Source organism: Meles meles, chromosome 3 (assembly GCF_922984935.1).
Source record: "Meles meles chromosome 3, mMelMel3.1 paternal haplotype, whole genome shotgun sequence".
NCBI classification, from domain to species: domain Eukaryota; kingdom Metazoa; phylum Chordata; class Mammalia; order Carnivora; family Mustelidae; genus Meles; species Meles meles.
In genome coordinates this window covers 141,747,043-141,774,143 of record NC_060068.1, presented here as the reverse complement: position 1 = coordinate 141,774,143, position 27,101 = coordinate 141,747,043, and the positions used below count along the sequence as shown (strand labels likewise).

Sequence of the window (27,101 nt, the reverse complement as noted above, 5' to 3'; positions counted from 1 at the left end):
CCAAGGGGCAAACTCTGCCTCCGAGCTGTACCCCTCCCCTGAGCCATCCCTGGGGCCTCCCTGGACGGCGCTGGGAGAGTCCAGGATGCTTTCCTGACACTCCACGACCCCAAGAGGCTCTCCTCTCTCCCATCCTCCCACCCTTCTCTCCACACCAGTCATCAGGGGGCATAAAATGAGCTCTGGGGCCAGACAACACTGCCAAGGAACCAGAGCTGGTGTACCACTAGCCCCTGAAATGGTGGTGCTCCCCCCAACTTGCCCGAGTGCCCCTCCCTGCCTCTCCACACCCCAGGAGCCCCACAGGCCCTTAGTTATTCACCCCTGCTCTACTGATGCCCTCCCTCTAAGAGGAGCTGGGGGGAGGGAGGGAGGGAGGGGATGTGCTTTCACAGAGAAGTTGGCCACTCTGCACAGTTGCTGGTGGTGCCTAAAGTCAGGAGGTCTACCTGGGAGATGGCGAACTCTCTCCCATCAGAGGCGTCCGAGTTGAGGCCAGACGAACACCTCCAGAGAAAGTCAGCAGGGGCTTCTGGCCCCGGACTTAGCTGCCTGGGAAGATCCCTTTTTAACCCTGAGTGTCTAGACATCTGTGTGTGCCCAGTAGTGTGCACTCGGGTGTGTGTGTCTGTGTGTGTGCGTGCGTGCATACTGGCATGCACCACTAGCCCTTCACCCCTACACACATACTCAGCTGGCTGCCTTGGCACCTCTTTGCACCCCTGAACATGCCTACACCCAGCTCTGGGCAAGTGTCCCCTCAAACATGCAGACTTCCTCCCTGTGCGTGCACAGGAAGCATGCAGGTGCACACTCCCAGCCCGTGACACTGACCCCCTGCACCCTCCAGAACTCTCTGAGGTGCAACTCACTTTCCCAGTTCCTCGAAGAGCTGGTACTCTTCCGTGAAGCGGGTGCAGGTGATGGTGGCCATCCTGGCGCTGGGCGGGCAGGCGAGGCTTGGGGCTGGAGGACCAGGACTGGGGCTCTGCTGCTCTGCTCCTGGAACTAAGGGCCACTCGCCTGCCTGTGCTGCCGAGTGAGAGCCGAGAACCAGCTTGACTGACGAGCCCCGGGCTTCTGAGCAGGGCTCACAGCGTCGCGAGCCTTCGTCAGCATCCAGGTCCCCATGGCAACCACCTCCGAAACGCCCTGTTCCCGTTGCCCGGGTAACTGCCTCCCCAACACCTGCCTGCCTTCCACTGCAAAACCTGCTCCGGGACGCCCTGGCCCTAACCGCACACAATGCTGCAGGCCTGTGTGGGCCCAGGGGCGGGTGGACCCGGCACCCCCAAGGTGGTGGACTGACCGAGGAGTCTGGGGAGGGGGAGAAGAACAAACTTAATCCACAAGTGATCGTCTCTCTCCCCACCTCCCCCACCTCCAACTGTGGGTCCCTTGTAGCAGACAGGATGGGATTAAGTGGGGCAAAAAGGCAGTTGCCATGGTAACGTCCAGTGGGTGCCACATTCTGGGATGGTCCCCAGGAAAGACAGGATGCAGTTACCCTGGCAACTTCATCTCCTCTGGAGAGACAGGTATTGCCCCGTTGCCCTGGCAACAGCCGGGTTCCAAGGTTTACAGGAAGCGATGGCTAATTCATTGGGATCTCTCTCCCAGTGGATCACTGTAGTCTGTAACTGTCTCTGTGCTCCCCTCTGTATTTTGTTTTTTGCCTCTGCCTCTGTCTTCCTTATTGTGCTCTCATTCTCTGCCACCTTGTCCATCCCACTGGTGCTCGAGCTTGAGGGACACGTGCAGAGGAGACATTGGGATTCTGGAGGGAACGGCCCTGCCGGCCCGCTCACCCCCACCCCTCTCCTCCATCCCATGCCCCCAGAGGGACCATGGAGATCTGGTCTCCTGGGGCTCATGTCCCAGTTTCTGCTTGTGCTTCAAGTCAAGGTGAAAGAGGCGGAGGCGGCAGTGGGGAGGGAAGCATGGCCTGGCATGGAGGGGAGTGGCCACGGGCCTGCCCTGAAATCCTCATTCTCTCTTCCTCATTCCCCCTTTTCCCTGCCAAGTTCAACTCTTCAGGGCAGCAGCCAGATCCACGGCCCCAAGATTTCACTCCAGCCTGGGGGTGGGGGGTGTAGTTTGGAAGGAAAAGGGTTGGAGTTCAAGGCTCTGAGTTCAACTCCAGTTCTGCCGTTTGTGAGCTGTGTGACCCTGGGAAAGTCACTGCCCCTCTCTGATCCTCCAGCGGCCTTTTCTGCAAAACAGAACAAAGTTGCCACTGCAGAGGAAGGCTGTGAAGAGGGAGTGGGTTAAGGGCTGTGGAAGCCTTTGGGAAGTATGTAAACATGAGGCCTCTTTTTAGTTTCTGGAAGAGGAAAAGGAAGGTCTAAAGCGGGACCATGACCACCCCCATCACTCCAGCCTGGACTCAGAATTTCACACCCACCTCCTCCACTCAAGCTCATTTCACAGCCCACCAGGCTGAGGTCTCTTGCCAGCATTCGCCCACAAGGAGCCCAGGTGAGATAAAAGGGTCCACGATCCCAACCTTCTGAGTTGCTAACCCACCCCTCTGAACCTTCCAATTGCCGTACTGGTCACCTCACTTGCTGGACACATTGTCCACTTCTTGGTAATACCCAACCCTAGCGGGTCCCTGACTCACTACCTTAGGTCCTGGGGCCCCTGGAGACATCTGGGTACCCTCTCACACAATTCTGCCCCTCTCCCTGGGCATCAGGGGTGGGAGAGAATGATGGGATTGACTCTCCAACACAGGATGTAGCGACTTCTTCCCAGGAGAGAAACAGGAGGGAGGCCAAGGGGAGGGAGAGGAGGCGAGCTAGGGAGGAGGGGTAATGGCTTAGCCACTAATTGCACCATTACCACCTTCAGAAAAAGGAAAAACCACTCAGTTTTGTTTCTGCGCACAATATGCTTCCTGCTCCTGCCGCCAACGTTGCAATTCAGAGGCAGAGAAGAGAGGCCTTTGCTCGGGGGGCCGCACAGCTGGTGGGAGCAGGCTGGGCATGGAAAGCTGAGGCCAACAGGGGTGAGAGGCAGATGCGGGGGAAGTGGGGGAAGGGCCGCACGGCCACCTCTCCGCCCAGACCCTCTCTCCCTTCCTGGGAGAGGGCATCCGTTCGTGAAGGTGTTGCAACAGCCCTTAGTGACCTCTGAGGCCACCTCGGTCACTGTCCAGGGGAGAGGAGAGGGACTCCACCATTTATAGGCTGTGGGATTTTAGATGAGTTGCCTAACTTCTCTGTGCCTCAGTTTCCTCATCTGCAAAACAGAGTTACTAATATTCCCTACCTCCCGGGCTATTTAAGGAGGAAGGAGATGAGCACAGCGGCTGACACACTGTAAATGCTCAGAGATGGGAAATTATTACTATTAAGAGACTCAGAAAGAAACCTTCTCTCCTCACTCTGCTCAGTCTGAATCCTGGAAGCACGTACCACGTCTTTGCTCCTAGCACTTTGCAGCCCCACTGGAGTTGAGTTCCTGGTTTGAGCATCACCTGGCCCCAGCCAGGTCCAAGCAATGCCTGTAGGACAAAGGACCGGGGCTGGGATGAGAGGGCTCAGAGACCTCTTAGCTCACTTAATGAGGCTTTAGAAGTTAATACATAAAACAAATGGCAAACGGGCTCCTGAGGCTATATGAATGGGAGTCTGAAGTTCTGGACAAAGGAGGTGAAAGTCCTGCTCAGCTGGGAGCTGGCCTGACCATCCTGTTCCTGGGCTCGGGGCCCCATCCCCAAACCCCCACGTGATATCTGTGAAGAGAAGCAGGTAGAAAGAAGAACACCTGTCAGGAGGTCGTGCCCTCAGGTCACTGGAAGATCTAGGGGGACAAGAGGGTCAGAGGCTAATGACCAGCTCTCTCCCTGTTTCCGACAGTGACCATGGAGGTGATCTGTGTGACTTCAGAGAGCAAGGGTAACCTAGCCCTGTACCACTCCATCCTGTCCTCCACCCCTGTTGATCATCCTTCCCTACCTCTGTCTTCTTTTTCAGCTCCTCTTTCTCCTGTCCTTTCTCTTTCCCACCTTTCCCCCACTTTCCTCCTTCCCCAAAGTGCTTTCTTCTCAATCCTCCCTATCCTTCCTGTGCCTCCCCTTACCCTTTATTTCTACCTCTCTCCCACCTGCCTCCTCTCTGCCTCCCCAGCCCAGACCCTGTGCAGGAGAGTGGGACACAGCACGACACGCAGGACCTGGTGCCAGAGAGATGGCTGGAGAGGAGGGAGAAGACCCAAAGGTCTCCTTGGCAACTCTCTCTTACGCACACACCCACTTGGAATCTTTGAGAGCTTAGCTCAGGGTACGGGCACTGCCTCGGACGGGCCCCCTGCCCCATCCTGAATTTGACTGTTGCCCCCCACGACAGCTAATTCACTGCCTCCCTTGTGCCCACAAGCCTGGCAGCTATGCCTGGTGCTGGCGGGCAGTGAGGAGCCAGGCCGGCCTCTGGGATGTGGAGAAAATGAGCCGATGATTGCACGGGGGGACCGTTCCTGCCAGACTGCCCACTCCCCAGGGCCATGGCAGGCATGCGAGCCAGCACGTGTGTGCCCATCTGCAACACACCTGTGGTACTCGAGAGCTGGCCTGCCCGCCACAGTCTAGTGGCCGGGGGCGGGAGCCCCGGAGGTCGCTGAGCACAGCCCCAGCATGCTAAGAGAGGGAATGGGAACACAAGCTATACCCCATGTCGATGGGATGGGAAGGAAAAGAACTAGGGCCAGGGCCAAGTTCCTGGGCCATGGCAGCGGTGGGGGGTTCGGGGGAAATCAGAGCTTGGGAAGCATTGTGCCAGCCCACTCACATCCCACCTTGCACAGCCCACGTGCACACGCTCACACGCACACAACCGAGTGCCTCAGGGTCCTACAGGACCTGGGCAGGGTACCACAGAGAATGTGCCATTGGAAGGGTCCCCACGAGGCCTGTCCCACCAAGGGCAGTGAGCATGGGGGGCAGAATCGGTGGAAAGTGGGCCGAGGGAGAAATGATCCTGCAGGGGGTCTGTTAGGTGGAGGGCCATTTGGTTAATGAATGGCAGCACGTAAGGCCAGGCTTACACCTGGGGGGGAAGTCGGGAGGCAGGGACCAGCACTCTCCCCTGCGGGGTCCCCCGTAGGAGGCACTGCTTGCAGAGCAGGGAAGCAGGGAGCCAGGGGACAGAGGGCCATGGCAGTTAGAAGACACAGCCTGCAGTTGGAGGACCCAAGTTCAAGTCCAACTGTTGGTTAGGAATGCTTATGGCAGGTCTTTTTCCCACTGGGGCCTCCATTTCCTCCTAAGAAATATGGGGACAAGATGTTCCCTCACTGACTCCAAAAATATGAAAAATAGTTATTTCTGTTTAGAGCCAGGCCCGGTGCTAAGCATACTGCACAATTTATGCCTCACAACACATATCTGTGGGATGGGTTCGGTCACCGCCTGTTTTGCAGAGATGCGACGGGACTCGCCGGTGTAGGGTCTGGGTGACTTCTGCACCTCCACCCTCTGTTCTTTGGCCTGCATGAGGGTTGGAAGGGCCCTGACAGAGCCCAGATGGAGACCAAGGCCCAGAGACAGGAAACTGCCCTCCCTCAGTAGCAGAAGTCAGGGCCAGAGTCAGGACATAATCCAGAATTCCTGACTCCTGGAATAGTGCTCCTTCCCTTACCCTGATCTGCCTACCCCTTTCCTGCCACTGCTGGGCTGCTTGCCTGAGGCCCAGGGTAGCCAGTCGGTACCAAGTGAGAGGAAGAAACACTGCCAAGGTCCAGGATGGGGCTCAGAGCCCTGCCCTCTAGCCAGGTCCGGGGCTCCCTCCTGGTTCCTGGGGGACTGGTCACGTTTGCTCAAGACTCCACAGGCAGGGCCTAGCTAGGATAGGGCCACCCCTGGCTCTAACCTGGCTTGCTGGGAGATGTGCTGCCATCTGATCCAGCCAAGGGGGAAACCGAGGGTCTGTCTGGCATCTCTAGGCTCCATTCCCCCAGATCAGTGACCCAAGGGGCCGGAGCTGCCTGGTCCGCCCTTACCCCCACTCCTCTCCACCACAGGTGTATGAGCATCTGTCCAGCAGTAGTAGTCAGGGGCCTGATGCAGAGTCCAGAGCCAGGTGCTCTGGCTGGGGGAGAATCTCAGGGGCCATGGGAGACAGGAGGAGGTGGGCAGGAGCCACTGTCCACTGGACAGGACAGAAACCACAGCAAGGAGGCTGAGCCTCTCCTCCCAAAGCCCTAATCCTGGTGGCTCCTTATCCCAGTCCCTTCCACCCATCTAGGCCCCCGGCCAGCTGCCAGTGCCCCGGGGTAGGCAGGCTTAGGGACAGCCAGACTGTGGACCAGGTTGCAGTCTGAAGCTTCAGTGGGGCTCCTGGGCTGTCTGCCGGGTTCTGGGTTAGGCAGGACTCTGAGCCAGGCCAGCTCTAGGCTGGGTTTGAGATGCTGCAGAGCTTCCTCCCAGGGGCAGCCCCAGGGCCCAGCTGGACTCTGTTGAAGGCCAGGTTAGCCACAGGGCTGTGGTGTCCAGGGAGGTGCAGAAAGGGCCTTTTATGGTCCTGTTCTCATGGCCCCAAAAGGCAGGGGCCCAGGAAGAGAAAAAGGGTTGGAGCTCAAAGTTAGGTCTCCAGCGGACTGGTGGGAGCCGGGAGCTGCAGGAGAGCCCTGGGGCCACACCATTCTGGAAGGACACAGCCCTACAGCTGGGGAAGCACCCAGTGGAGTTGGTGTGTCCTGGAGAACGGGCACACTCTGAACAACCCATCTGTGGGATATGCTGGGTCCAGGACACCATCCCAGTGGATGACATCTTCAGTCTCCCTCCTGAGCAGGCAGAAGCGCTGGCGGTGGCCGGAACCCAGAGGCCTCAGCCAGTCCCGGCCCCTGTGCTCTGCCCCGCAAGGCGCAGGCATCAACCTCCTAGAGACAGAGAAAGATCCCGCTGCAGGGCAGAGGAAGGGGCCCAGGCTATGGCCAGTCACCTCCGCCCTGCAGCCCCAGGCCAGACGCTCGCTGCTGGGCTCAGCTAGCTCTGCAGAGGGGATGCACTCTGGAACCGGTCCCCAAACCCCCTCCACTGCACCGCACCCAGCCCACCCCGCCCCGCCCGTCCTGCTCATCCACAAGCTGACGAGTCCTAACAGGCCTCCTTTGCCAGTGACAAAAATAACTATTTTCAAAATTCACAGCAGGGCTTTCGCCTACACACGCTGCACCGACTGGAACCTGAAGGGAGATATGCAGAACGCAATGTGCGGATAGAGGCTCGCTCTGCAGCAAGCAGGCTCTGAGCCCCCTAGGCCCCTCCTCCCGCCACTCAGCCCATGCCCCCCAGCGCACATGTACAGGGGTCCCTGGAACGACCAAGTCGGAAGGGCTCTTAAATTGTACACAGGGGGACACTGAGGCCCAGAGAGGATCCGGGATTTGCCGGAGGTCGCCCGGTGGGCCTGTGGCAGGGCCAGACCAGAACCCGTACATTCTGCTTCCCCACCAGCCTGTCTACCTCCCCTCCCACCGACTCGGTCAATGGTGAGCTCCTACTTGCCCTCAGGAAGCACACACCACACTGGTGCTCACAGACAGCCCCGCAGCCCTGGCGTCCATGTGACTGCATTTTAATCAAGTTCATGGGATCCTCCACACCATTACCTTGGCCAGAATATCTCTATAGCCCTGTGAGGTAGGCAGAGCTAGGGCTAACAACCCCATTTGCAGATAGGGAAATCGAGGCCCAAAGGGGAAGGGTTGGGTCCAAGGTCACAGCAGCACCCAGCGTCCTGATTGTTGGTTTGGAGCTCTTTCCACAGCTGTTCCCATCACCCTTGATCCTGCTATAGCTAACAGCCCAGTCTGTCCTCTGGGTGCTAGGGGCCGGAAGGAGAGCTTTCTCCCATCGCTCCCAGCACTTGTCTGGCCTCAAGATTGGCCCAAGCCATGGGAGGACCCGGAAAGTCAGTCCCTATCCCTCCATCTCTGCCCTCAGCACTCTGGCCCGACCACCATGCCTCAGCGGAGGTCCAGGCCTAGAGATGCCTCCATGTGGCCCCTCACCCAAGCAGTATCCCAGAGGTGCAGGCTTCAAGGGCAAGGTCGTCGAAGAGCTGGGAGGTGGCAAGGTCAACGGGAACTCCATCATGGCCCCAGGTGCCAGGTTCACTCCACGGAGCCACCAAGTCATTACAGCTCTTTCACCGAGCAAGACACGGAGGGCCTGAGAGCTCACGCAGGCCATTTGAGGTCACAGAGCAAGTCAATGGAGAGGTGGGACTGGAATCCAGGCAACCATGTCTAGTTTATTCTCCCCAGGCCAAGCTCCCCACCCTTCAATGGAGGATCTCTCTGCTCCCCATTTCCCTGCAGGTGGGGACTTGACCTCAGGCCCCTTGGTGGGGAGGGGCAGGGCCAGGCCTGATTGGGGAAGTACATCTAGGGGGATAGAGATCGTGACCTCCCTGCCATCAGATCCGCTGGGACATCAGCCTGGTGTTGAGTTTACGAAAAAAGGATCGAAGCTTGCAAATCTTGCATTTTTTCTTGCGGCGGCCTCGCGAGAAGCTTCGAGCCCTGCCTGTCTCTTCCTCCTCTTCTTCATCTTCCTCCTCACTGGCCCAGGGCCCCCAAGCACCCCCATTAAAGTCGGGATGGGCCCGGGGATTCTCAGCTGGGTAGCGCACAGGGATGGCTGTGCGGTTATAGTCCACCAGACGGGCCAGAAGGGCACGGACCACATCGGGCCGTTGGCCAGCCAGGTCCTCCCGTTCGTAGGGGTCAGCGCTGATGTTGAAGAGCCACACCGCCTGGCGGGCACTGGCCATGCGCTCGAGATTCCACCAGCTGCCGGGAAAGGCGGCCAGCGTCTGCGGTGGGATCCAATCCCCATAGCCAGGGTCCCCTGTGAGCAGCTTCCACTCACCCACGCGGATGGCAGCCTGCACAGCCGTGTTCCAGATGCCAAAGCCAGCCTCCAGGGAGCCATGCCGGGCATGGTTGTAGAGGGGGTCAATATTGTGCAGGATCTCTGTGCGCGGCGAGGCCCGGCCCTCACTGATGGTGGGCCACACGTCATAACCGTCGAGCCCATCCGCCGCTGAGGCAGTGCCACCTGCCAGACCCACGAGGGTCGGGTACCAGTCAGTGATGTGCACCAGCGCCCGGCTTGTCCGGCGCTTTCGCTTGAGCAGGGGGCTGTGGACGAAGCCGAGGCCACGCACGCCCCCTTCCCAGTAAGTGCCCTTGCGTCCTCGCAGCGGCCAGTTGCTCCCCCCAGAGAAGGTCTGGCCGCCATTGTCACTGGAAAAGATGATGACGCTGTTGTTGTAGAAACCGTAGCGCTTGAGGGCCCCGGTGATGTTGCGCACGGCCTCATCCATGCAGGTTACCATGGCTGCATACTTGCGCCGGGCCACGTTGCCCATGCTGCGGTAGCGGTACAGGTACTCGCGCGGGGACTGCAAGGGTGTGTGCACCGCTTGGAAGGCCACGTAGAGGAAGAGGGGCCGCCGGGGGCTGTGGCTAGCGAGGATGTGGCTGACCCGCTGGGCGTAGAGCATGGTGGAGTACTGGCCGCTGAGCCCCCAGGCCACGCTCTCGCCCTCGTGCAGGTCAAAGCCACACACCCCGGGCCCGTCACAGTTGTCGTAGGTGTAGTAGTCCACGTTGCCGGTGAGCGAGCCCAGGAAGGTGTCGAAGCCCCGGCGGGTGGGCAGGCACTCCTTCCGGTAGAAGCCCAGGTGCCACTTGCCCACCATGTGGGTGGAGTAGCCTGCCTCCTGCAGCTTCTGGGGCAGCGTCACCTGGTCCAGGGGCAGGCAGTTGGGCTGCCGAGGGCGGATGATGGAGTGCTGAAGGCCGGTGTGGATCTGGTACCTGGTGGGAAGAGGAGAGCGTGCGGAAGGCACAAGGAAGCTACAAACCACCACTCGGGCCAACCAAGCCCCCAGTACCCTCCCTGAGGGGGGCTCTGGTCCCAGCACTTCCAGCAAACGCACAATAATCGGCATGCAAAAAGCACTCCAAATGCGTTGTCTCAACAGAATCCTCAAAATCCTCAAAATCAATGGAAGCTGGTTATTTATTGTTTGACAGATGAGGAGACTGAAGCTTGGAATGGTTCAACCACTCACCCAGGATCATGTAGCCAGGAAGGTGGGGGAGTTAAGAGTCGAACCCAGGTTAATCGTGACAAAAAAATAATAATAACTAATACCAAGTCCTCTCTCTGTGCTCGGCATTGTGCTAAGCCCCTTATACTAAGCATCTCACCAACTCCCCACTAACCTAGGGAGTGCATGCATGTCATTATTATTCCCATTTTCCAAATAAGGAAACTGAGGCTCAGTAAGTTAAGTCACTTGCCCAGTGATTCAAACAATTAGTAACTGGAGTGGGGATCTAAATCCCAGGAGGTCTTCAGAGACTTCAGAATCCCTAAGTTCTTTCAAAGAATGAGTCCCTTTTGTTTCTAGGTTAACATTTAGTACACATGATCATTGTCCTACGTGGCCATTGGGTTCTGCTTAGTTATACATGCTCGTGGGTCTAGTGGTATGTACTGGGGCTGTCCTTTACTCAACTTTGTATTCCTGGCATTCTGGTGATGTTTAAACAATCCTCAATTACGTATGGAAGGAAAGAAGGAAGGAAGGAAGGAAGGCACTCAGAGGATTTTAGAGGCAGAAGGGACCCAAGTCAATTTCTAGTGTATTTATCTCTCTTTAAAAACACAGGTCCAGGAGCACCTGGGTGGTTCAGTTGGTTAAGTGTCTGACTTTCACTCAGGTCATGATCTCAGGATCCAGGGATGGAGGGCGGAGTGGAGCCTTGCATCCGGCTCTGCACTCAGCAGGGGGGCTGCTAGTCCCTCTCCTTCTCCCTCGGGCCCTCCTGAGTTCATGCTCTCTCTCTCTCTCTCGAATAAATAAATAAAATCTTAAAAAAAAAAAAAAAAGACAAACAAAAACCCCATGTCCAGAGGAGGGGAAGGGCCTTGCTCAAGGTCACTCAGGGGTCAGGGGCAAAACCAGGACTTGAACATAAGTCCAAGCAGAGTGCAAACAAACCCAGACTCAGCTCCAGCAAACTAAGCTGCCACGTCTCTTCCCCCATGGTGGCCTCAGAGAGCTCACACAGACGGGTGAGTTGGGTAGAAGGGGAGATCTCTGAAAACCCTCCAGTTCCCAAATTTTATGAGACCAGTTCTCACGTGCCTGCCTATAAATTCATGTGGCCCCTGGATCTGGGTCACTCACCCAGGCTGACGCTCTGAGGCAGGAGCAAATGGTTAGCAGAATCCTGCATTCCTCATCTATTCATTCAAATCTCTTCTGCGGTCAAGGTCCCCATGTGATCTGCTTGTGGTGTCCAGCCTTTACTCAAGTCTTAAAAGCCCAGAGTAAACAGGAAGGCTAGAACTTCACAAGGGTCTTAGAATCCCACAGCTTTTTCTCACCCCAGGGGAATCCTAGTTAAGCCAAGACCTGACAACCTGACTCCTTTAACCCAGACCTGGGCGGGGGGTGGGGGTAATCGCTCTCCTGTTTTTGGTTTCCTAAACTTAGAGCTCTCATCGTTAGTATCGCTAGCTACCGTCGCCATTTTTATATTTGTCTCTACACCACATATATTATTTCATTCAATCTTCATTAAAAGCTACAGGGACGACTATTATTACCCATTCCACAGCTGATGAAACTGAGGCTCTCAAAAGTACAGCATGGGCCCAACTGCTGACAGCTAGCCAGCAGGGGTTCCGAGCTTGGATCCCAGGTCTACACAGCTTGTGCTCAAATCCTCTCGGTTATGCTGGCTCTGCAGCCCCCAATCAAGCTAATGAATGATTCCATTTAATATAGGAAGTACCCCAGGACCAACCAGTGGTGGGGCCTCATCACAGGGCTGGGTACCGTGGAGGACCAGTTTGTAAAGCGGGCGGCCAGCTACGCGTCACCGAAGCCCTGATGCAAGGGGTAACATGAGAAACACTGGCTCTCTCCAGCATCGCCAAGCACGACTGGATGCATTAACAAACACTAATGAGAGTCGTCAGCATCAGTCAGAGGGAGCCAGCTGCAGGGGGCAGAGGGCAGACGCTGCCCAGCCACGCTCAGCTAACTTCCCAGATCAGTGGGTTGGACCCCTGCCCTGCCGGCTGCTCATTCCCCTGCTTCAACCGAAAGTCACCTCTCGAGAGAAATGCTAGCTTGTGCACAATTCTTGGAGATGCAGGTTCTTTTCCCTCTGCTGGAGGTTAGTCAACATTTGGCCCTCGCCAACACTACTGACGCCCCAACCCATAACACACACACCAGTCCCTCTTCCATGCTTCCCCACTTCTCTCTCCCTCTCTCTCTGTTCCTGGAGCTGAATGCTGCATGCCCGAGTGGAGGAAGAAAAGGGACCTATTCGACTCCCAGCTCTGGGACCCCGGCCAACCACCTGGCCACTCAGCCCCCTCTCCCACCGACCCTGAAGTTGGACAAAGGCATGAGTTGGGCCCGCCCTAACTCCATGCCTCAGTTTCTCCCACCCGGAGAAACAGGGAGAACAAGGCTCTAGTTCCTGAGATCATGCTAATGGCTTTTGGGTGGAACTTCGGAGAAGGCATGACTTGGACCCCATCCAAGGAGGATTAGCTTCAGTCTTGCCAAAGGATTTTCTCCTAAGTGGCCAGAGTTTGCCTTCCACACCCCCACCTCCTGTTACCCTGCTCTTTTAATCCTGTAATCCCGCTGCCTTGCCTGTGGACAACTCCTTACGGAGAAAGCAGCACGTCTCCTGGGGGCTCCCAGCCAATTTAGGAGGATTTCGCAGATGAAAAAACAGAGGTTTCGAGAAGTGAAGTAACTAGCATAAGGTTCCACAGGTCATGGCATCCTGCGTGTGTCTTTCTGCCCCACCTACAAGTTCCTTGGTTTCCTTTCCATGCAGCCCTCGGTTTGGGGACCCTGATCCCTCCGGTGACATAGAAGCGCCATTTATTATAGCCAAGCAGGATACATACAACTCATCCCATCCTCACCACTCTTCTTCAGGATAAACACTGCCCTCCACTCTGTTTCCGGACAGACGAGGAAGCAGAGGCTTAGAGAAGCTAAATGATTTGCGCATGGCCTCTGGGTCTGTAATTAGAAGCAGCGTTAAAACCTAAGTGTCAGAGACTGCCGTGTTCCTCTCACAAAGGGAAGCCCAGGTGTCTCCTTCACATGGTGTACAGTGTGTGTCCTAGAACATCAAAAGGAGGAGACCTCAAAGATGATCCAATCCATTCAGTGTACAGTTGGAGAAACTGAGGCCCAGAGAGGGCAAAAAACTTAACTAATGATCACACAGGCAACTAGAGACAGAATTGGCAGAGTCCTGGTTTCCCAGGTCCCAGAGGGGTTGGGGAGTGGGGGGACTTCTGTGAATGCAGAGGAAATCTACAGATGGGATTTATTTGGGGCACACCAGGCCAGTCCCAGCAGCCTGGGTCATGCCTACCTGCCAGTGAGAAGTTGGCTCCGCGAAGGCGTGCAGATGGGCTGAATATAATAATTCTCCAGCTTGACACCCTCGGCTGCCAGCCGGTCCAGTGTAGGGGTCTCGATATCAGAGCCGTGGTAGCCCACGTCGTGGTAGCCCTGGTCGTCGGTGAGGATGAAGATGATATGGGGAGGCTGGGGTGGAGCGGCTGAAGGCTGCTCCACACCGGCCTCCCCAGGCCCGTCAGCCACCAGAATCGGCTTGGCCCAGTCCCAGGACAGGTAGCTGAAGCTGAGCAGGCTGACCAGCGAGAAGCCAGTGAGGGCGTGCATCGCCATGCCGGCCCGCGCGTCCCGGCGCACAGGGTTCCCGGGACCTCACCGCCTCGCGCGCCCAGGGCGCACGGCCCGCACGCCAGCCGGCTGGCCCGCCTGGATGCTGCGAGATGGTTCAGCGGCCCCGGGGGCAGCCCAGAAGTTGGATCAGGACCAGAGGGCCGACCTGCGCGGCCGCAGCGGGGCGCTCTGGGGAGGTCAGGCCCGCGCAGAGCTGCCTCCCGCCGCCTGCGCGCCCGCCCTGCACCGCCCTCGCTCCCTCTCCCCCAGCTCAGCCCGGCCAGTCTGAGACGCGGCGTGGCTGCTTCCAAAAAGTGCTCTCCACCATCCTCTGACTCTCCCCTTCCTACTAGCCCTCGATTTCTCCCGCCTCCTAATTTCTCTCGCCTCTGCTTTCCTTTCCTCCTCCTCCCGACCCTCCAGCCCCCGGCCCTGCCTCTCGCCCCGCCCGGAGTCCTGAGAACAGTCGGGCTCCCCGCAGGGATGTGGGCAGGACCCCAGCGGGGAAGGGGAGGGAGGCACGGGTTGGGCGGGCCTGGGGGGGACACCGCGGGAGAGAATGCGAGAAAGTTGTAACATCTGCCGGGGCAGAACCCCAGGTGGAGGGGCGGGACAGGGAGCAGCGGCTCCGCCCCCGGGCGGGAAGCCCAGGCCCGGTCGGCCCTCTGGCTCCCTGGCTCCGGCCCCCTCCCGGCCGTCCCGGGCGGAGAGCAGGAGGGAGAGGGGCAGCTTGGAATTCAGTGGAACAGCTCCGGAATGGCCCCGTCAGACATTCCAAGATCTTGGAGCCTTAGCACCTCTGTGTGCCAGCCCTGGAAGGGACGCGCATAGTTTTGTATTCCAACCCGCTCGTTCTACAGTTGGAGAAACTGAGGCCCTGAGATAGGTAGAAACTGGTGTAAGTCACAGGGCATGTTAGTAACTTCTTTCCGGGGGCTCGGTGGCTGCTAGAGTGGCAGTAGAGACCAAAGTGGAGAACAGGGATGCCTTTAGCAAGCGCCTGAGGCTGGAAATCAGGAAGCTATGTTTTTGCCTTTGCCAGCTTCCCTCTCCCCATCCCGTCCCCTCCCTCTCTTCATTCTGCCCTTCGGGGATAGAACACTGCGCTAAAACCCAGAGGGCGGGAGCTGTTGAATACATCTTGTATCCACAGGGTCCAGAAGTTAATCAGCACGTGTTGCATGAAGGAATGGATGAGCGGGCCTCCCGCAGGAGCGCAGGCCAACTCTCACCCAAGGAAATCTCCCCAGCAGAGAAGGCAAGCTGGAGGGACTCCTGTGCCAGGCAGGTATCATAAAAGGGTAAAGCAGGGGGATGGCTGTGTTGCCAGAGGGAAGGCAGGGGCTTCGGTGAGCCAAAGACTAGCCAAAGACCGCAGACTTGTGTGTGGCTGACCGTTGTCATGCAAGAATGTGGGCCAGTGTTTCCAGATCTTCTGATTTTCCAAGAACACCCAAATCCGGATTATTATGAGAAATATCACAACGGTTAAGTGCTAGCAACTAATTTAAAGCAAATTTAAGCACTGCACAGGCCAACTCAAACCTGAGGAATATCCCGTCAGGTGCCTTTTGCCACTTCCGCTCTGCTTTATTGTTTTCCAAAGTTGTCCTAGGCTGCATTTTTAAAAAGGAGAACTGAATTAAACAAAAGCAATTAAGCTCCCTTACCACCAGCACTTCAGATGTTGGCTATGCTGAGCTCCAGGAGGGGAGCTGGTAAAGCTGTTTCTTCCAATTTTATGTGGCCAAGGACCCTCCTTTCCACAGGGCTTCGAGAAGGTCCAGTGTCTGGGGAATTGAGGGGAACGAAGAGTGCCCAGGTGTGTCTTCTCTGCTAGCATCTTTCCCCTGCCAGTATGCTGTCATAATCCCTTCCCTCTTCCTTAAAACCACTGTGTGTGGGGAAAGAAACCAGACCTCCGGAATAGCAGCCGGAGTGAACCCACATTTTTTTGAAATGAGGGCTGCCTGGAGCCAACAGCTCCCGTTTGCTCAAAGCCCCATAGTGAGGGTGACCAGATCTATCAGAAGGGAAAACTGAGCCTGTTGTTCTGGCCAAAGAAACGTTGAGGACAGACAGGAAAAATACAGCCTCCCGAGGGGAAATGCTGTTAAAACGGTGTTTCTGGAGGCTTCAGCCAAGGCTGTCTTGGGGGTCAAAGTGGGACAAGTCACGGGAGGTCAGACGGACTTGGGTTTTGCAGTCTTCGCGTTATCCCAGACCTTGGTCAGGAGGAGGAGTAGAAGTGGCTCAGGGAGAATGGCAAGGGAGGTGGGGTGGGGAGAGACGTAGCCTGGAAGGAAAGAGGGGGCTGGGGAGGTGAGGAGGGAAGCTCACAGGCTGCAGATCTCGGGGCGGGGTGGGGGGTGGGAGGTGTCAAAGGGACAAGATAAGCTGAATTTCTAAGAATTCAAGACGGTGGGCTCTGACATCAAACTGCCTGTGTTCAGATCCTCCCTTTTATTTGGGGTCAGGCCCTTGGGCAGATTATTTGGCCTCCCTCAGCCTCAATTTTTTCTTCTATAAAATGGGATGATAATCTAAATGAGACACAGTCCAGTGTTCAGGAACGTGCCCAGCCCACAGTAAGTACTCCGTGAATGTGAACGATTATGATGGTTGTTCTCTGCGGTTCAGGGAGAGCAGACTAAGTCCTGTGGGTTGAGTGTTACCAGGAGGCAGATTTCAGGCCAATTTAAGGGATTACTTTTGTAGGAAATCTGGCGGTTTTCTTAATAAAAGGATGGCAGTGATGAGTGAATCAGCACATGGAGAGGAGTAGGTGGGACTCCGGGGCCCAGCTCGTGTTCCCCAGCATTCATGTTTAAGTGCCCCTCATTACTCCCCCAAACCCATGGTGGTCTCAGGGGACATCTTTCCCCTCTAACGTTCTAGGCAGATGAACACTGATCGGCAACTCTGAATGCCATTCCACAGCAGGACCAGGCTGGCACATTTAGGCCAGACATTTCCAAAGGCTCAGGGATGCCGAGGGGGGAAATAAGCAAGGACTAGCGTGAATCGAGTCATATCGGTGTTAAGACGTGACTCACTCATCTTCCCTTTATGTTCCCTACAGGATGCCTACCTGCCTTCTTCCCTGAGACAATGTCCATCAGCCCTATTGCCACCCAGATGGATTCAAGAACTCGAAAATGTCTCAAGTTCAGGCCCAAAAAGTAAGTCTCAGAGAAACAGAAGTTCCCTCTGGAGCCAAGCTAGCCTTTGCAGTTTCTGCCTCAGGACCTACCTATTTCCAAGGTGAATGACAGCAGAAACATCCATCCCCTACAGAGCAGGGAGATCTGCCCCCTCCTTCACACAGGTGCGCACTTCCCCCATCACCCACAAAGAGCAGCTGCATTAAAACAGGACCAGAAACCTAACACCTGCTCATAGAACGCAGATCAGACATGGTGGGGGTATAGTGCTGTGACTTCCTGCTGGACTTCAAAAAGCACTGAGCTCCGTGTTACTAGCACAAGGCAAAAGGGGCAGAAAGTGCCCATCTGTCCAGGAGGGAGAGAGATTCCAAACTGAAATGGGGAGCAAAACTGAAGGACTTCGAAAGTTCTTTCCAGCTTGAAAATGTTATGATTCGGATTATTTACCCATAGAAAACGGTTTGGAATGCGGAGATCTAAAAATGAAAAAGTGGGTGGGTCCTTTTTGTGGCTTCGTCTTTCATTGCTGTGTGTGTGGTGTAGGTGTAGGTGTGTGTGTATGTTTGGCCATTTTTGAGCTAAAATTAACTCAGTACAGATATTATTTTCTTCTGACTTAATTGACCTTGGCAGACATCTTCTGCACAGATTATGCATGCTCTCGTCCTCTGGAGGTCAGTTTGTGTAGGCTGGGCCAAGTCAAGGACTGGAAAGATAACACAGAAGTCGTCTGGACAGTCAAAAATGTCTTGGAGTTCAATTCCTTAACTCAGAGTGGAGCTCCTCAGCCTTTCCCCAGTCCAGGCCTGCTGACTCTTGCTTTGTATGCAGTTGTTACAAGGCTAACGATTTTGTTTCCCAGTCTGAGAATACTGGAGAAAGTTCAGAGGGAATAAAGTAGACGGTGGCTTGAGGGCACTTGCCTGTTTCATAGTTATACAGATTCACAGTGAAAGCGTCAGGGAGAAACAAAAGAATAAACATAAAAATCAGACCAGTGAATTCCCCAAAAGCCAGGGAGGTTAGGGCCATTTGGTGCCCAAGCAAAGAGCTATGTCCACGGGCACCACCAAATCATGGCCATGCCACAGAAGGGAATGTGGGGTCACCCTTCGGCATTTAAATTCTGTTCAAGATCCTCTTTTTTTTTTTTTTCAAGATCCTCTTTTTAAGAAAGCTGGAGGAAGGGGCGCCTCGGTGGCTCAGTGGTTTAAAGCCTCTGCCTTCCGCTCAGGTCATGATCCCAGAGACCTGGGATCCAGCCCTGCATCAGCATCGATGGCATCAGCATCAGGCTCTCTGCTCAGCGGGGAGCCTGCTTCCCCGCCCCCTATCTCTGTGCCTGCCTCTCTGCCTACTTGTGATCTCTGTCGGTCAAATAAATAAACAAAATCTTTAAAAAAAAGAAAGAAAGAAAGAAAGCTGGAGAAGGCATCCTCTATGTTTTAAGGTTTCTATCAAAGCTGGTTAGTTTGACTGGTTCCTGCTGTAAGCTCGGCTTCAGCTGGAGAGCACTTTCCAAAGATTCAGGCTCAGGCAGCAGTTCCGCAGCGAGAAGGATGCAGCCCTTCCCCGGGTGCCAGAGGTCGGGCTCCCCAGCAGCAGGCCGGGCTCAGCAGCCTCCTGCCTCTTCTCAGAGCCCACGGAGGCCAGCATTACATTCCTCGCACTTGGAGCCCTGCAAGCTCCTGGGGCTTGAGAGGGTGTGGGGCGTGTGGGATGTGGCACTCAGCACACTGAGTGGGAGCCCAGAATTCGGCTCCTGGCATCCTTTCCAACAATCAGGCCGTCTCCTCCTAATGAGCAGTTTCTCTATTTGCAAAATGCCTCCCCGAGAGAAAATTCCACAGGTTTCCTTGGTCCTCCCATCTAGTGGCCACAGGTTCTCACTTTAACTCCCACGCTTGACTGGTGCCTCGTTAGTTACAATGAATGAACGATCCTAGGTGAGGTCAGAGGTGTTTCAGGAAGCCGTGCTGGGTGCAGCCCACAGACGACTGACCGCCCAGACAAGCCACTCTCTCCGGAGGGGGGCAGGCTGAGGGGCATCCAAGACCCAGTCCTTGCTGGATATTATTTGGGCAAAATGGTTCTGGGAGGAAGAGCATTTTCCCCCTTGATGGGGGTACACCTCCTTCTGCATTTCTGAGCAGGGAGACACACTCCCGACCTTTGCTTCCGGCCCTCTTGGTGGTCTCACGGAGTCCCCCTTGTTTTAGCATCAGGATCCCCATATCAGACTTCTGAACCGCGAGTGGCAAGAGTCAGGGCACCCTCGTCCCTTGCCTTTAACCCTTCACGGGGCCCCAGCCCTGGGCATTTCAATGGCTCCTTTCTCTGGCGCTCAATGAAACATTCTTCCGAGCAGGTTATTGAAAGCAGAGCTCCGGGTCCACAATGAGCGCTCTGTGCTCACAGCCGCTGCCCAATCTGTTTGCCCAGCTCGACTGTGGCCTCGCCTCTCCGCACACTCCCCACCCTCCACCCACCCGACCCCGGCCCCACCTCGAGGCCAGCTCAAAGGGAGGCCGTATGAAAGGACTTGTTCTCCACCTTCTCAGAAGTTCCCGCCTTTGCCTCTGCCAGCCTTGGGAGGAATTAGCCCAACGGGACCCAGGCTTGCCTCCAGCCCATCCATCCGGGGCTCTGCCCACTTTGATGTCCAGAGGTTTCCGTCCTCTCTGGTCAGCTGGCTTCTCTCTCACACGCACACACCAGGTGGGACTTTCAGAGAAAGAGGTGAAGTCCCAGAGAGTGATACTGAGAGTGAGGGGCCCTGAGATCCAGATAGGTGGAGGGGCTCAGAAAAGTGAGGCTGCCAGGCTGCCCACTCGCGTCCCCCCACCCCAGGTTCAGGGAAGGAAGGAGTGCCTGGGTGAGACCCCGGGAGCCAATGGCTGTGTTCCAGCCCAGCTCTGCCATTGGCTAGCTGTGTGACTTAGCTACCTGAGTCGACCTCTCGGTGCCCCGGTTTTCTTGTTTGTAAAACAGGAATAATTATAGTAGCTACCTCATAAGGTTGTTGTAAGGCTTATAACAGACAAGGCATGAGCCTCTCTGAGCATGAAGACTGGTGCATTATAAGCTCTCATGAAAAGATAGCTGTTGTTATTATTGTTGCTATATTTAAATTCTATTGCTATAATACTTGGAGTTTATTCCTACAAGTGCGGAGCCTCAGGGACAAAAATCTGCATTCCCTCGATCAAGTCCTTTTTCTCTTCCAGAATTTTCCATGGCTAGCTACGCACTGTCTGTAGTAATAATGCTATAACAGCCCGCATTTCGTGAACACCCACTATGTGCCTCACGCCATGCGTGATGACATCATCTCAGCGAATTCTCGTGCAGGCCTAGGACACAGGTAAAATTATTACCATCACCTGCATCTTCCAGATAGAGAAACAGAAGCAGAGAAGGAGTAAGTAATTTGCCCAACCTCACGCAGCTAGGAAGTGTCAGAGCAGGATTTGAACACAGGTCTGGGATCCAAGGGCTGTTGTACTGAATGCGCCACTATTCCCTCTCCTGTTAGAGAACCCCAGCCTCTCCCTGGGGTCTTCACTTCTGGTTCCCCCAGTGCCCTTGGTGGTTGGACGCCAGCTCTCTCAGTGCACTGGAATCCCCTGGTACTCCCCAGGAGTCCTGCCTCACATGCTGGCATCTAGGGTAGAGCTCCACCCCTTGGCCCCCAGTGCCTCTTGGCCCTGCTTCCTGCCCTTTGCATCCCCTCCATGAGGTCCCAGTGCCTGCTCCAGTAGCTTGGGGATGTCCCCCGAAGTCCTTTGAGGCAGAGGCTTCCCCTGGCTGCCTGACTTCTCAGAAACAGATATCACCTGTCACCTCTGTCTCCCTGTGAAACAAGAGCCTGTCTCCCAGGGCAGCTGTGTTGCCGGGCTTTTCTTCTAAGGGACAGTGCAGCCCAGCCCCCGCTGCCTCCTGGCCCTGGCTAGACAGCTCCAAGCCAGGGATGCTCACTAATGACAGGGAAGAGGCTTGCCTCGGTTTCCATGGCAACGGCTGCGCGCTCTCGGCTTAGTCAATCACTCTCTGAATCTCCTGCTGGTCTGAGAGTTATTTTGCATAGACATGCTTCACTCTTACCCAAGAACTCTGCACTGGCTCTTCAGATCCTTCCAAATAGCTTATAAAGTTGATTTTCTCTTTCCTTCCTCGGTCGAAGTTCCTTTATCTTGAAAGCTCAGCTCAAACCCCACCTCTTCTAAGAGACCTTTCCGGGTCCCCTCCTCTCACCCCTCCCCAGGTGGAGTCAATCTCCTGTGCCCCGCACTCCCCTGGGGCATGTTTATGGCTCTCTTAGATCACAGTCTGCCTGTTTCACAGTTATTTATGTGTCTCCCTCTGAGCCCCTGGTGAGTGATCAGCCCATAGTAGGTGCTAAACAAACATTTGTTTGAATTTATTTGAGTTTCCCTTTCAGGGTTTTAAAAAATTACTATTATTAACAGTACAGACCCTTACTAATAATCCCTATGCTTGTAAAATTATTTACACTTTATATATAGCTTCGTGCTCGAGGGCTTTAAACTTTAAACCCCAGCTCCTCCTTTGTGAGCTCTGTGACAACGTACAAGCCCAGTGACTGTTCTCAGCTTGCTTCTCATCCATGAAATGGATTGTTGTAAATATTAAAATAAACGTGTAAAGAGTTTACTTCGCACAGGGCCAGATGCTCGCGATGCCTCAGTGAAATGTTAGTCATTATTCTAACCACGGTCTCATTTGGACCTCACCTTGAGAAGAAGGGCAGGGTTTTTGTCAGTGTTGTTCTTGTTGCCCAGGACACGAGAGAAGGCTGAGGTTGGGAGATGGGAACGTTGGTCTAAATGTTCAGACCTCCGCCCAGTGCTACGGTGGGCGCCCGTTGTCAGCCATGGAGCCCTCTCCCCTTTCCTGGCACTAAAAGCTGCATTTCCCTGTGCAGAGCCACTCCTTCCTCCTGGTGGGTCCACTCTGAGGCAGGCTTGGCTAATCTTGGCCAGATGTCCCTGGCCACAGTGATTAGTGCAGGGACAGGCGAGAGGACCCAGCTCAAAGGCAGTCCAATGAGACTCACTTCTGAGGTTTTGTTTGCATTTCTGAGAGCAAGATTGTCTCTTCGCTGCTGGATTGGAAGCCTAACTCTAGACTGACTCTAGGAGCCAGCTCTAACAGAGAGGAAGGCCAAGTGCAGAGGTGAAGACAGATTCATCGTATTGTCAGTTGAGCTGAGGAATTCCGAACACACAACTCCCTGCGGACTTTGGCAATGGGAATGGGTACAGTCCTTCCATCTTGCGCCAGGTTGCGTTGGTATCTGTCACCTGCAACTGAACAAATACCAGCTATTGCAAATATCCTGTCTCCTCCACACTGAGGTCAGGGGTCTCTCCATTGCGTTCATTCACACGACAAACCCTGAGCACTTGCTGTGTGCCATCTACTACTTCCCAGGGCTGAGACTGCAGGGATGGGCAAGACAAACCACCCAGCCCTCGGGGTGAGCTGATGGTCCATTGTCATCCCACTTGACATGGGAAGAGAATGAGGCTCAGAGAGGGGGACATCGCCAGGGTACGTGTCCTTCAAATGATTCGGGGTGCCATGGTTCAGAGTGAGGCTGGCCAGGAGCTGGGACAGGCAGCTGGGACTGGCCAGTCACTGTCAGGAAGGACTGGTTGAGGCATTCATGAGTTTCTGCTTATCCCAGGTCAAAGCAGGAAGGTTCTGGACCCAAGCAAGAAGTGGGAAACAGAGGCTGAGACTCTAGACCCCCAGCTCTAGCACTCCCTACAGGGGATGTTTTTCTGGGAACAGTGTGGTCCGTTTTGGGCATCTGATTTGGGGGATTTGACTCCCATCTTCCAGGCTGAGTGGATAGCCTCTCCTCCTGGGCTAGAACTCGATTGTTAAAGGCTCTCCAGCTTCAGGATTATCCCAGGAGGAGACTTCTCCTGGGATCTCTCACTACACTTCTCAAAGTGAAAGGCCCACTTTCCAGCCCAAGCTGAGACGAGTTTTTCTCCTCCATCTTATGACTCAGCCCCTGGGAGAGCCCAGTCTCTCCAGAGCTGGGCCCCTTGGGGAGGCTGTGATGTCTAGAAGTTGGATGTGCTCTCAGCTTGCTTTGTTTGTCTCTGCCTCATCTGGATCTAGAGTCTGACATATAATAGATGAATGCATTTTTCTTGAATGAATGTTTGTGGGGTTTGGTTTGCTTGTTTACTTGTGGGGGGTTTTCCGAAGGAGAGAGCGTGCGTATCCCGAGGCAAGCTGACTGTGAAGCCAGCACGGTTTAAGCATCCGGACCCTTTCCCGGCACTGGCCCCTCTCTAAGCCCTGGGAGGGGCCCCGACCATGGTCACGTGCTTCTATAAAACTTACACAAGGCATTTGAACTGTAATCAGTTGAGATCACTCACTTTTTTCATGCTGCCCTCCTTCCTGTCAGGTCTTCCTTTTGTCTAATGCCTTGAGAGTAGCTGTGGAATTTGGGGGATCTGGCTAAGGAGAAGTGGAATTGGTGATACCTTTAGTTTGCATCTGGCGGCCGTCTAGGTTTTGCATATAGTTCAGTCAGCTGTTTCAGGATAGGAACGTCCTGAAGGACACCCTTGCTATCTACGGAGCCCACTCACCTGGCATAAAGACACAGAGATGAAGGCTCCGAGCTGCCTGGAGCCATGAACCTGTCCTCCAGGATCTGGCGACAGAACTGTGTGTGCTGGAGAGGAGGGCACCTTTGGAAGCTGGAGGCGAGGCTGTAGACAGTTCTTCCAATGATCAGGCCTCTACAATTGTAAGCAGATAAGCCTTCCCTTCTTTTTTTATGGCTTATGGTTGAACTGCATCCCTCTGAAAAGATCTGTTGTTGTGCTCATTCCCGGTACCTCAGAATGAGACCTTAGTTGGAAATAGGGTCTTCTTGGAGGTAGTCAAATTAAAACAAGACCCTTAGAGGGGGCCTTAATCTGATATAACTGTGGTGACCTTATAAGACGGGGGAGGTTTGGACACAGATGGACAGACAGGGAAATCGCAGGTAGGGATGAAGGCAGAAATCAGGGTGATGCTTCTACAAGGCCAAGAATACCGAAGACTTCCAGCAAACCTCTAGAAGCCATGAGAGGGGCCTCTTTCTCATAGCCCCCAGAAGGAACCAATACTGCCAACACCTTGATCGTAGACCTCTAGCCTCTAGAACTGGGAGACAATACATTGCTGTGATTTAAGCCCCACAGCATGGAACTTGGTTATGGAAGTCCCAGTAAACAAATCCACATGGGAAACAGAAGGCGTCAGAAGACCTGTGTGTGTGTGTCCCAAACCTGGAGCAACACCACACACAGTGAGAACATCCATGTGGGAAGTCCCATGTTTCATGCATTCCAGCTAGCACAAATCAAAAGGAAAAATCCAGTTAACTCTGCAAAAAGGAGGAGCCGATTAGCTTTCCATTTTCTTTCCAGGAGCATACCTTAGATGACACCGGTACATTGCCCCCCACCCTCCAAGAACTATACGGCTCCCACCATCTGGAACTTTCTCTCATTGTCTGCAGCTAGGACTTCCCTATCTCCACCCCAGGGGCCTCCTCCCATTACCTGTGTGTGCTCCCCCACATCGGATTTAGAAAACAACCTGCTGGGTCTGCTTCTCTGAGATCTGGGCCCAGATCTCAAACTGGAGATTCTAGAGGTTTAAGGGGTAGAGTGGCCTGAACCCTGTCCCCCAAACCACCCTTGCTCATCAGTTTCCATTCCTTCCCCCAGCCCAGAAAACCAAATCAGAGTTCTTTCCTCTCAGACCCTGAAGGAACATCGCCTTCATGTTTGGCCCCAGGCGAACATTCTCAATTACCCTGGAAAGGCCATCTAAACATTGGCGATTCTGCTGGGTTTTTCTTTCCACCTTTTCCTCCTTCTCCTGGCCTGGCCTCCAGCCTCTCTTCCATATTCCTTGCCCCACAATGTCCTCAGGGGAACCCAGCCCTCCCTCTTCCTCTGCAACCCACCTCCCACCCACACTTACCTCCAGCCTCCTTTCTCTTATCAGATGACTGGCCACTCAGGTTGTTTTTCTTAGGCGTCTGTCTGAGGCTCTTGGCTAAGGATGTGGGCAGAAGCAGAGGGAAACAACAGGGTGGTTCGTCTGTAGCAGCCAGACGGGATTCAGGGGCTCACCATGCGGAGGGTTCTAGAACAACCTCGAGTACAACTTGACTCATCAAGATTCCGGACTTGGCACTGAGAAAAGGGGATTGATCAGGACCCTTGGAGAGACAGAAACCCATCTTGCCAGCTTAATGCAAGAAAGGGGAATTTTTTTGACTGATGGAGCCATGAGGAAGAAGAAGGAGGGGGCACCTAGGTGGCTCAGTGGGTTAAAGCCTCTGCCTTCGGCTCAGGTCATGATCCCAGGGTCCTGGGATCGAGACCTGCATCAGTCTCTCTGCTCAACAGGGAGCCTGCTTCCCCTCCTCTCTCTGCCTGCCTCTCTTGTGATCTCTGTCTGTCAAATAAATAAATAAAATCTTTAGGAAAAAAAAAAGAAGGGGAAGAATGAAGCTTCTTCGGGGACTTACATTCTCCCGTTTTTCACCTTTGCCCCCCGCTGTGGCTGTCACTTTTATTTTCCCAGGCTTGCCAGGAAAACACTCACAGACCCTTTCTTGGCCCAAGTTATAAAGTCCCAGAGAGCTCACACACTACTGGTGGGAATATTTAAAATGGTGCGGCCACCATGAAAAACAAAAGTCAATGTAGAATTACCCTAAGACCCAGCAATTCCATGCCTAACTGTATGCCCCCCAAAATTGAAAATAAGGACTCAAACATATATTTGTACACAAATATTCATACAGCGCTATTCATGATAGCCAGAAGGTAGAAACAACTCAAAGGTCTTTCAGTGGATGAATAGGTTGAATAGGTAAACAACTTCTGGTAAACACATGCCATGGAATATCACTCAGCCATAAAAAAGGAATGGAATACTGAGACATGCTTGGTGTGAATGAGCCTCAAAACCAATAGGCCAAAGGAAAGACGCCGGATGCCAAAGGTCGTGTATTGTCTGATTCCATCTGTGGCAAATAGCTAGAAGAGGACAATCCATAGAATGCAATTTGGTGGTTGTCAGAGAAATTGGAAAGAAGAAATGTGGAGCTTAATTGGTGTGGGGTTTCCTCTGGAGGTGATTAAAAGGTTTCCAAACGAAGAGGGGGTGGTTGTCCAATGTTGAATTGCTCCCTCATCTTTAGAAAGTTAATTTAAGGTCATACTCATTTCACGACCATAAAATGTAAAAGTCCCCGAGAGCAGCTCTAGTTGGCCTAGCTTGGATCACGTGCCCACCCTGGCCAATCAACAGGGATTAGGGGTGGGATCTTCAAAGACAGGCCAGCTCACCTTGGAGTCACATGGTTGCAGCTGGGGGAAGTTCCTTTCCTGAAGAGGTGGGAAACAGAGCCCTCTTCTGAGACAATGAAACCTTAGTTTAATAAAAGAATCACCAAGCGGCAGGGCTAAGAGAAAATCTGGAACTACACCATCTGTTTGGTGGCTACTAGTTAAATATGGCCATTTATTTATTTTTTTAGTATTTTATTTATTCATTTGAGACAGAGAGAGAGAAAGAGAGGATGAGCAGAGGAAGAGGCAAAGGGAGAGGAGAGGAAGAAGCAGACTCCCCACTGAGCCGGGATTCCATATCCCAGGACCCTGGGATCGTCACCTGAGTGGAAGGCAGACACTTAACCGACTGAGCCACCCAGGCACCCCAAGTATGGCCATGTAGACTTAAATTAATTTGGTTTCTAAATGGCATCAGCACCTTTCAACAGCTAGTGGCTACCACATTCGACGACAGAGATATATAGAACTTCTCCATTACTGCAGAAAGTTCTATTGGACAACACTAATTTCGGGATCATGAGTCCAAGCCCTTCATTTTTCAGGTGTGGGAAATGAGACCTAGAGGAGGAGAGGACTTACGTCAATACCCACAATATTTTAGGGCCATAGCCAGAACCAACACTCAGGCTTCTTGAGTCCTACTCCAGCGACGGCTTTCCCTACAGGGGCACGCGCTGTAGGTGCCGTCTCTCCTCAGGGGGCCCTCAGTTTCATGGGAGAGAAGACATGCGCACAAGAAATGACTGGGCAGCCTGTTT

At 54.3% G+C, this 27,101-nt stretch overlaps 2 protein-coding genes across 4 annotated transcripts in view; both read right to left on the bottom strand.

Moving 5' to 3' along the window:
- Nucleotides 1-1,101, bottom strand: part of CAMK2A (calcium/calmodulin dependent protein kinase II alpha) — a 60,785-nt gene extending 59,684 nt beyond the window's left edge. For all 3 annotated transcript variants that reach the window (XM_045999567.1, XM_045999568.1, XM_045999569.1), the window contains exon 1: nt 873-1,101. In XM_045999567.1, coding sequence (XP_045855523.1) covers nt 873-934 — 62 coding nt within the window. In that variant the 5' untranslated portion in view covers nt 935-1,101. The remainder of the gene's footprint in view (nt 1-872) is intronic.
- Nucleotides 1,102-7,626: 6,525 nt separating this feature from the next.
- Nucleotides 7,627-14,279, bottom strand: ARSI (arylsulfatase family member I). Its single transcript, XM_046000167.1, has 2 exons — nt 13,444-14,279; nt 7,627-9,831 (listed from the first exon to the last, which is right to left on the bottom strand). The coding sequence occupies exons 1-2, from the start codon at nt 13,761-13,763 to the stop codon at nt 8,424-8,426; spliced, it is 1,728 nt and encodes a 575-aa protein (XP_045856123.1). The 5' UTR covers nt 13,764-14,279; the 3' UTR covers nt 7,627-8,423.
- Between the last annotated feature and the right edge of the window lie 12,822 nt (nt 14,280-27,101).